An 11294-nucleotide genomic window follows, 5' to 3' on the forward strand; every position below is an offset into this window, starting at 1 on the left:
TTTGACTCGAGGGCACATGACAACAACCATCTCTAGAATACTAATTGTCTCGTCAATTAGAGACTAACTTTGAGTGAAGGCCCTGGCTGACTCCTCCTCTAGGATTTCTCCCAAAGCATCAGGGCACAGCACTGAGCACAGAATGAATGCACATTGGATCTTTTTCCTCTAAATTAAAATCCAACTGTTTTGCTGCTTTCTGAAATACCAAGGTGGGGGTTAAGGGAGCAGACATGATCTTTTTAAAAAACTTCTTCCACGGAGACTCAAGTACTGTGATTTGTCCCTTCGATGTTCCTCGGAGCAGAGGCCCCATTTCTGGTTTGCAATGTGTACAATGATTAAGATGGCTGCAGTTTCTTTCAGAGGGAGCTCTTCTCACCAGTCACTAGAATATGCTAAGAGGTAAGCTACACACTGAGGCTTGGGAAAGGTGCCTTCAGCTGGCCTGACATTCTCGGGGCCATCTTGTAATATAATTCTGCTGTGTTCCTTTTTACTAAAAATAAAACCCTTATTTACAGAACTTTGGCAGAGCCTTCCAAACAGAAATCTTTCAGAATTTCAGCAGTGTAGCTCACTTTTGGCTGTTCTGAACATGTTCTACGCTCCAAAGTATATCAGGTGGGAGGAATTCATCAGATTTGGGGTGCCTTTGTAATTATATGACATTAGAGTATCTGAGAATTACTTCTCAATTGTTTGCCTGTTCACATTTATCAAATGGGTCTACGAAGAAGAAGAGAGGTAACTGTGTATTTCCATATAAACACTCAATCTTCTCAGAAGCTTGTTATTCAAATTATTACCTCAAATCTTTCAGAAGACTTCAGAAAAGTTTGTCAGAAAAACAGATCAGCCTAATCAAACTGGATTTCAAAGCTGTCTTCCTCTGTTCAGTTTTCACATTTTTAGCATTCAAATGACTAAAATAGTTGCTGGTACAAATACTCAACAGTCAGAATGCAAGCTACTTGGAAAAGAAAAGGCCAATGATAACAGAATTCCTCCATTGTTGTACCCCCTGGGGGGGGGGAGGAGCTTACTGCAAAATAAGAGAGTCAATTAAGCAAATTAATAGAGGACATCAGTATCTTTAAATTCCAAGCAAAGCAGCCCTCTTCCTTTACCTGGCATGAAACTAACTCTGCCTGAGAACACCTTCTCTGAAACCTCAGTGCCAACCCAGCCACCCAGCTGTTTGCTGCAACTGCCTCCAGCAACTTCTCCTCAACAAGGTTGCAGGAGAAAATGGCTTCCAACAAGAGCTTGCCTTGGCTGCAGGTTACCACAAGGCTGGTCACCTGATAACTCCTACTAAGAAAGTGACTAGTGCTTGACGTTCACTCCTCATGACTCTACTCCATTACCCTTATAAATCTCCTAGCGGCAATTTATGCAGATTTGGATAGTCCTTCTTGTTTGCTTAGTGTTCTCCATGTCTGACCAGGACTGCTCTGTTTCTTCCTATGACCTAGAGTAATGATGCCTCTCCCCAGGCTCCGCGATCTAGTTATTTCCCACTCCTCCTGACACAGCAATAACCACAGCAAAGGAACTGGGCATTACAAGGAAAGACTGAAGTCTGACTTACCTGCATAAATATCTATTCTGGTGGCATCAGCATCTCTGCAAAAATTTTTTAAAAAAGAAAAAATCAAGATTCAAATGAGAATATGAAATATCAGCCATCAAAATGTATAGTGTTTTGTCTGTTTTCAGAAAGCCATATAGAAATTGTATGTACACTTGACAACACAATTTTCCTTATATATCTATGAAATACTTCTGGAACACCAATTTCAGATAATCATGACACACATGCATTTGTTATGTTTTAATGCTGATGTCGTGGTGAAAACATTTAGAGCATGATTAAGAACATTTTCCTTTATATACTAAGAAATTACTCAGGTATGTGGTTCTCTCACAGGCAGTCCCTGAGTTACAAACGAGATTCGTTCCTAATATTCTTTAAGAAAGTGTAGGTCAGCTGGAGGAAGCTGTGGTAGCATAGTGCCTAAGGCACTTGACAGCTACGCAGAAGGCTGGCGGTTCAACCCCACCAGCCACTCACTAGCCACCATATCACTACGGTATCCGTAGTGATACCACCTCGGAAACCCAACGAGGGGTCGCTATGAGTCAGGTCCGACTTGACAGCACATAACAACAGGTCAGTTGGAACAGGTGCATGTGGTTCTTATTTAGCCTAACTTTAATGTAAGAAAAGGCTGAAGCCTTTTCAATGATTTAAAAGCAGCCTGTGAGGCAAATATAGCTTTGAACCCATCAGCTACTCCCCAGAAGAATGATGGAGCAGTCTGCTTCCGTGAAGATCTGTAGTCTTGGAAACCCAACTGGGGGATGCTATGAGTCAGAATCGACTCAATGGCAGTGAGTTTGGTTTTTTGAGATTAACCTTGCAAGGAAGTCAGGCACCCTATTTGGACTCCAGGTATCAGCTGAAATTAAACAAGTTCAGTCATCAGTGAAGTCGTCCATAAAAGCATGGAAGTAAGCTAATTTAATTCTGTCAATTGCAGGAAAGAAAAATGAGGCACAAGTGTGTTTCATTGGTTTAAAATGCAAAAAGACCCCTCTAAGTCCACACAGCTCCAGATGTGCCTATTCCCAAAGACATAAAAAACATTTTCAGATGGAAGAGAAAGGTTGTCAAAAAGTATGCGTAAGATTCCCAATTATCCTCTTGTTCACTATGATACACAAAAAAGCAGCCTACCACAGCACATCATGGTCTTGATAAACTGCCAAGTGGCAAATTCCAACACTGTTCCATTAAGCTACAACATTTCTATATTAAATGTAAAATTATGAGTCAACCAGGATTGAAACAAAATGGGACTTTTCTTCTTAAACAACATGCTAACAAGTGCACTTCTGTGAATAGCCTAGTTAGTAATAGCAGTAAAAGTTACAGGTATATAACAGGAAAAAACCCACTGCCATTGAGTCGGTTCTGACTCATAACGACCCCCCTTGGGTTTCCAAAGTGGTATCATTATGGAAGTAGATTCCCTAACCTTCCTTCCGAGGAGTGGCTGGTGGGTTTGAACTGCCAGCCTTCTGGTTAGCAGTCAAATGCCCTAGGCACTACACCACCAGAGCTCCTCTGTAACAGGAGACAGGAAATTATCAGCAAGCTCATTAACTGGGAATCTGTTTAGAAGTACTTCTACGGTCAATTCTTACCCTCTTCTTCATTAGTCATCAACACTTGGTTCCATAAATGATATGTCTGAATTTTGACTGTATTCAAAAATACAGTTAAGAACACAACTAAGACAGTATTTTCATAATATAATTATAAACAGAATCCTGATCTGGACTTTGTTATGTCTCTGAAGTGACTCAACCTTCTATTCAACCTTGCACAATAACATTTATATGTTTCTATCACTAAAAACTCAGTATAAGACTGCTCAAGAATGATCCCTTCCAAGTTCAGCTGCTAATAATGGAAGGTGCTATGATCAATATAAAATCATCTGACGATAAAACATACATTTCTAACAGCAAATAGTGTACTATCAAGGTGGTGGTGGTGTTGTTATGTGCCGTGGAGTCGGACCAAGGTAGTACAAATTAAATCAGAGCTTGTCTGTTCTGTTAATTTTATTCTTAAGTTTCTATTTTAATCCTCTACATTTCACTAGTTATCTTGTTCTGATACATGAGGGAAGGTATGTTTGGAGGTAATAAGTTCACTATTTTAAGGCTAAGACACAAAGAGCAATGAACGAATTCAAGTTAATCAATTAAAGTGGAAGTACCAACTAATGGGCTATTAAAAATGCTTTTCGGTTAAAGGGTCTCTTAGGAGTTGCAGCTGCTACAGAAATGCCTTCCTTTCAAGTCTTTAGAGAGCAAAGGTCACAAAAACCCCACAGAGTTTTCACTACGAGCACAGACTGTATGTGTCCACAGCATACATACATACCTTGCATTGTCAACCAGTTCAGCAAGAGCACCAAATAAGAATTCATGAGTAGTTCTGAAATGATAAGTACAGAGTCACCTAAGGAATTGTGGAATTAAGATGTCTAATAAAAAATCAAGATTATAAAGTAGAAAAAATCTAGAATTACCATCTGCATTACTTATTTACAATACTTCCATTTCTCCACAATTCAAGTCTTTCGAGTTCACTAATCCCCTTCAAGTGTTAATTTATCAAGTCCTGCTATCTACTCAGAAATGCTGATTCTTCCTGTTTTGGGTTGAGAAACCCACCCTAATGCATTATGACTCCTATGTACCAATTGCTCAAAGTGCTTTTCACTACACTTCATATTCTGCCTAGAAAAAGGCAGAATTTGTCATTGCCTTTCAGCTAAACTGTTGGTTTCTGCATATCTCTTACTACACTCAGTGGACAGCTTACAATTTTGCTTTACTAATTCTCATGTGTGATCTACCAGTGAAAAAGGAAACCACATGCATCTGTGCAATTTATAAGGAAAATAAAAAGAATTTTGTTTGTATGAAGGACAGGAAGAAGACAGTGATCCATTTTTTCACTTTCCTCGCCAGTAGTTTTCTACGAATGGATGATGACTAAAAATATAACTTTCTCCACATTAAAGAAAGAAATCTCAGCCTCTCTTAAGCAATTGCTTACAGGAGGACAACAGCTTGGTCTTCTAGGGTTGCTATTAAAGCTCACCCCTGTGAGCTGAGCAGTTGGTGGTTCTCCTCCTCTGGGAGACCGCTCAAAGCTTGACTTGGGTAAACATACAATTGCCACGTTATTCAGGACTCAATAAAAATTATATTTATTATATTTATTAAGATGTGTCTGCAAGTCTTCTTCCATTTACACTCTCTTTGATTTAGGCTATTTCCCATACTAGCCCTCATTAGATATGAAAGTAGAATATGTCCACCTAGAACCATCAAGAAAATCAGCTTGACTTCCGATGAACAAAAGTATAAAACCATTAACCCACATAACATATTAATGATAAACTCAGCAATTTTTCCAAAACACTCTATTTTCTGCATACAATAAGCTTCAGCTGATGGATAAAGTAACAACTTCTAAAAATTTAGAATGAAAATATAGTAATTTGAAATAAGCAGTAGCCTTACTAGGATCTCTGCTCACTTACCAGGGGAGCCCTGGTGGCACAGTGGTTAAAGCACTCAGCTGTGATCCAAAAAGTCAGTGGTGAATACAACAGCCACTCCACAGGAGATACGGCACCCTGCTTCCATAAGGATTAAAAAACAAACCAAACTCACTGCCATCGAGTCGGATCTGACTTATAGTAACTACTCCTTGGGTTTCCAAGGCAGTATCACTATGGAAGTAGACTGCCCAAATCTTCCTTCTGAGGAGTGGCTGGTGGGTTTGAACCACCAGCCTTCTGGTTAGCAGTCAAATGCCTTAGGCACTATGCACCAGAGCCAGGATTACAGCCTTAGAAACCCTCTGGGGCAGCTCTATTCTGTCCTATAGGATGTCTATGAGTTGGAATTGACTCATGGGCAGTGGATTTTTGGTTTGGATCACTTACCGTATTGTTCCAAATTGTGATATGTTTATTTATAAAATAAACACTCAAAACTGAAGTGTCCAAGAACACTGTTTTGTTTTGTTAGTAACTCTTCAAATTCTTACAAATGGAAATTTCAAATTAAACAAAACTACTGGTTCTTGACATTGTAGGATGAACTTTTTCCCATGAGATCAGTGAATGTATCTGTTGCTAATCCAAAGAAGGCACCGATGCATACGTAACATAAAGTAGAAATTCCATCTCAGTTCTAGAAGAGTTCAAATTCTTCTGGCTAAAATCCAATTCTTACTTTTACATGGAAGAATCCAATTTCTAAAAGAAAACTTGTATTAAACAACCAATCTCTTCAGTTGCTAAAAATATCTAAATTTCTAGAAACATAACCTTACATTTTTCAAATGATTAACTACAGATACAGGAAGAAATAAACTAGAAATTAGCATGATTCGCCAAAGGTAATATTGTTGTTGTTGTTGTTATGTGCCGTCGAGTCAGCCCTGACTCATAGCGACCCCTCCTTGGGTTTCCGAGGCAGTATCACTACGGAAGTAGGATTAGATAAAAGTAAATCTAACCCTTGTTTTCAAGTCAAGATAGTTTTCCTATCTGATTTACCAGTGACTTAAAAACTTAAGTTTTTTTTGAATTTTGAGGATAGTTATATAAAATAACCATCTTTATGGCAATGCTTTTAATTTCAACATGAATCTATACTTTTACTTAAACCAAAGAATCTCAGAAATACAGCTCCTGGAAAAAACAAGAACATAGACATACTAACACTGATACTACCTACATCTTGTATGCAGAAAGTGCTAGCTTTGGAATAAATAAGTTAAAAAATAAAATTCCTAGTCTTTGGTAGTGAGAACAGTCAATATGAATAATCTGAAAGCCTGATTCTGACTCCCTTTGCTATCAAGACAAGGAAATTAAAAAAAAAAAAAAAATGCAACTGCTTCTCAGTAATACTTACTTCTGATTGCTTTACATAATGTGAGACATTTAGAATTCAATAAGCAGATCTCAAAAAGACAAGCACAAAGGAACTCTGCCTCTCTAAGTTTCTGCTGCTTTACATACAATATTTCAAAATGTACATTGAGAATATAAAAACAACATTCTAAACTGGTCTTTTGTTCCACATAGGATCGATGCTGTTCCATACAGATTTCAGGTAAGCTAACATATATGTTATGTTTAAAATGTAGATAACAGGAAGTACTTTTACAGTGGCAGTACTGATCATAAAAGAGACTTTTACGATGACTGTTGGTAAAGTCAGAGACAACTGAGCCTTCTTTGAACCTCCAAAATTCACTCATGATGGATCCTACTAACAGATACTAAAGCCAGTTCTAAATAGCTCCTAAAATGGTTAAGAATCAAAAACATATTGCTGCATAAATTCTTTTTTAAAATAATATTCAAAGTTGTTGTTGTTATATGCTGTCGAGTCTACCGCGACTCATAGCGACCCCTCCTTGGGTTTCCGAGGCAGTATCACTACGGATGTAGATTGCCCAACCTTCCTTCTGAGGAGTGGCTGGTGGGTTTGAACCTCCAGCCTTCTGGTTATCAGTCAAGTGCCTTAGGCACTGTGCTATCAGAGCTCCTAATATTCAAAGAGGCACACTCATTGCTAGCTAGCACTTGAGATAGAATAAACAGGTGTCAGAAAAACTTTGCTCCATAAACCTAGATACTTCGCATAAACTCCAAGAAAGATCAACCATCTGGAAAAAGACAAAAGATTTTTAACAAGCTCTTTCCACTTTAAACTTACCACGGTTTTTATATAATTTGTTCTATGTTGTAAACAGTTTAGCAACTCAGCATTTCCAGTGACAAATTCATGTGTAAATCAACTTGTTAGGAAAGAAAATGATCTTATTTAAATTGTGCTTGAATTTTAACCAACACATTATCCACAAACCCAATAGCTTCTGGTGAGTTCTTGGATATGCTGATAATAGTTAATCTGCCTTAATTGCTACCAAAAAAAAAAAAAAAAAAATTCTGGAGCAATCACTTTACATTCAAACGCCTTTAACATATTTAGAAGGTAGATCCAGGTTTCAACAGGCTTATAAATAGTAAGAAACATTCTAGAGTTGATTCTTTTCTCTATGCCCACTTCACCTTGGATAAAGCAACCCAGAAATATCATACAGCCAAGATAAGAAGTCATTATTACATGTGCCAACAGGAATAGGAATAAAAATTAGACATCTTACGCTTAAGCATTCTGCTCTACCAGACCACCAGCAGTAAAGCAAACATACTTGCAATAAGCATCTTATGACAAAGGAACATCATAACCTCCACTACATGGGGTATCGAGGACCTAGATGGTTCATGAACTTTTTACTAGCAGTTATTAACCCCACCACCAAAGACCAGTAGCAGCATAAAACTCCTCTTATTTAATCCCCCCCCTTTTAAAATCAACTAATATTAGCCAACATCCACTATTAAAATAAAATAGCACAACGTTTTCAGGCTATCTTGAGAATTTCCCAGCCCTGCTTTAAGCCTTAATGCTGATATAGCCATCAATAACCATAAAGAACATAACCATCAACAATTACGACAAACCTGGTATCTATCTATATGTAAATCAAGACTGCAGCTCTACAATTCACTAAGAATTCTTCTGCCTTATGAGTAGCACCATACTGATCAACTCCTGGTTTATATAAACTAATAGTGTAAATAATAATCACCATCCACTTTTACTGTGTGCCATGTATGGCCTAAGAACTTTATATCAACATTATGTAACCTTCCTAACCACTGTGTATAAGATTAGCCCCATTCTATAGATGATAAAACTGAGGCTCAGAGAAGTTAACTTTCCCAAGGACACTGGCAGGAAGTAGTCAAATCCAGGTTTCAATTGCTCCCAAGTCCATGTCCTTTCCACTGTACCAGACTGATCGTACCCTTCTAGCCTGGACTCTGCTTACAAGTCCATATTAAATAGGTGGCAAGGAAAGGTCATTTCTTTAACTCACAAGACAACACTGCAGATGTCAGATATCCTAAAATGGACTTGTGTTTCTTTTAATTACAAAGAAGTTATTGTAAGGCAAATCATCTTTCACTGAAGGTGACTAACAGAACCACTTAACAGAGGCAGCACATTTTCCATTATGGCAAGAAGTCCTATTATTTGAGAATTTAAAATTTTCAGTTTCCTCTTTAAGATAAAAATGAACTTCCAATCAGGTGATCACAACGAAGAAATCTCTTCAAATTAGTTAAAAATGGAAAACACATCTTGGTGTTCTAGGGTTCAAACATTCTTCTGGCAGGACCAGACATATTCAAAAGTAGAATTTCAAAGGTCAAGGTTGTGATTCTGGTAAGAAATTCCAGAGCTCCCAAAATGATATCGCAACCCTCAAATATTCCAGCAAGCAGGTGGTTCCAGTAAAACATGGGAAAGTTAAATTGATAAAAATTGTCCAACTTCACCTTAAACAAGTGACTTAAGTGAGGTTAACCTCTTTGCCTTGACTCTCTCCACCTACTGTTAATAAGGTATAAAAGGGAAAAAGAGGAGCAGGGAGAAAATATTACAGAATCCTCAAATTACGAAAATTCATTTCAATAAAATAAAATTTAAGATTTTAAGTAGGAAGGAAACTCTGTTTTATAGATAAGGAAAAGCCTTTGAAGGTGAAACTGACTAGAGTCAGTATTGCATAATGGTCAAAAAACACTTATTATTTTGTGACCAGACAAATCTTTTTTTTTCCCCCAGATAAATCTTAATGCCATATATCTTGGTGCTTTAAATCTGACAGCCGTTGTGTAATCTTTGGCACGTAACTTAATTTCTTTGAGCCTCAGTTTCCTCATTTACAAAAACAGAAATAATCCTTATTACACTGGGTTGCTGTAAAGATCATTTTAGACATTTAAAAACAGTGATTGTCATGACACAATTACAGTTGTTACTATTTATCATCACATAGTCTTTGGAGAAGCTGGAACAAAAACTCAAGATTCTGAAGTCCAGTTGATGGTCTTCTAATATTACCACCTAATCTTAACCATATTTGTTTTGAGTTTTGGCCTGCCGTTCTAAAACTCAGAATTGAGTTTTATGTATGTATCCAAACACAATCATATATTAACAATCTATGTGGTCTTCAACTGCCTGTTCTTAACAAAGCAGTTTAAACTAAAAAAAGGACCTTGAAGGTTCTGCCCAAGGCTGTGCTATCAAGCTGGTGAGTAATCTTTGATCAGCCATCTCATCTAACTGGGCTTTAGGGTTCATAATCCATCTGCATGAGAATTTGCCCAGGTGAGCTCTAAGATCCCTTCACTAAAGTGCTCAATAAAGTGTTCAATGGTAACTGTGCAAAATAAAACAAAATAAACCTGGACTCTCACCTCTGGCAACTCACTTAACTAATGAGGAAAAAAAATTATTTCCTTGAGAGCAAGAATATCAAACAAAAAAGTAGACAACATTAAGGAATTACACACATGCTGTCTTTTCCATGAAAGGCTAAAATCACTGGACTACTGTTATTGGAAAACTGAAATCTATATTCTCCATCCTAAAGATGTTTCTTCAGATAACTTGGGCCATACATTTAACTCCTCATCATGTCTCCAGGTACTAAAATGGTAGCTTACCTTGACCTCAAAAGTAACATGTGAATGTACTTTAACAGTTTTAACCCCACTTGCACACTTTCAAGGAAATGGGCATAAGGACTCCTTGAAACATTCCAAGAGCAAACTGGAGTGATAATAATTTCTTCATGAACTCAAGAACCATGAACATATTATGTGTTCTAGCTCTGTGATTTGTATACATTTTGGAGAGGAAAGACTATTTAAATCAAGATTTAAACAAGTTGCCATTTCCTGCTCAGCAAATACAAACTAAATTGGATGTAGGGAACAATTTTCCCAGAAGATAAAGCCAAATATTCACAAAAAAAATAATAAACATTTTCTTCTTGTGAACTGAAGCTATACGTCTTCAATCTTTTTTTCCCTTTATGAGTTGTTATAACCAAATGTTTTGTGCATCGTGACTAAAGAGCAGAAAAAGTTCATCTTGGTACAGTCCAACTTCTGATGGTCCAAAGAGTTGTATTTGTTGGATTCCTACCAAAAATTTGAGCAAAAATCTTAATATAATGACTTGAAATAACTAAAGTTTGCATTACAAAACTTTGATCCAATAAATGAAGATCAGATTCTTCTGGATTAGCAATAAATATTTCACTGATCTCAATTCTTCAATACAGAGCTCAAGATTCATCCTGTGATAACATCCCATTCCAGTGATAATCTCAAAAAGTGAGTAATTTTCTGTGGAAAGGATTTCCACACTAATATCAAGTAATTCATCATCAGTTACCTTTGTGGCACTATGCGATACTTACGAATTAGTGTGCAGGTATTCAAAAGTTAGCTGAGCTCGATTCAGACTGCTATAATTTGTGAAAGCCATGACTGCAGTGAGTTATCCAGTTCTTTACCCACTAACTGAAAAATATAACCTGATAACAGAATATACGTTCCAGGATTCTTTCCAATAAAGGTTTGTTAAGTCTGTTCTCTTTAAAGACAGTGAAAAGAAGTTATGCAGTATCTATCCAAAATATATTTAAAGAGATGGCTAAAGCTACAATTGAGCTCTTCCTTGAATTTTTTTTATCTTCTCAACGACTATGACGTAGTATCTTGGAAGAAACTACGTCATAAACCTGTAGTCCT

The 11294-nt window shown here is 37.2% G+C and overlaps 1 protein-coding gene across 1 annotated transcript in view; it reads right to left on the reverse strand.

Moving 5' to 3' along the window:
• Nucleotides 1–11028, reverse strand: part of MORC2 (MORC family CW-type zinc finger 2) — a 43794-nt gene extending 32766 nt beyond the window's left edge. Inside the window, exons 1-3 of the mRNA XM_007953926.2 lie at nucleotides 10961–11028; nucleotides 3962–4015; nucleotides 1595–1629 (exon numbers count right to left, since the gene is read on the reverse strand). Of these exons, the coding sequence (XP_007952117.1) occupies nucleotides 1595–1629; nucleotides 3962–4015; nucleotides 10961–11028 (157 nt within the window). The remainder of the gene's footprint in view (nucleotides 1–1594; nucleotides 1630–3961; nucleotides 4016–10960) is intronic.
• Between the last annotated feature and the right edge of the window lie 266 nt (nucleotides 11029–11294).

This window comes from Orycteropus afer, unplaced genomic scaffold (genome assembly GCF_000298275.1).
Source record: "Orycteropus afer afer isolate SDZICR_OR568_19922 unplaced genomic scaffold, OryAfe1.0 scaffold00420, whole genome shotgun sequence".
NCBI classification, from domain to species: Eukaryota; Metazoa; Chordata; class Mammalia; order Tubulidentata; family Orycteropodidae; genus Orycteropus; species Orycteropus afer.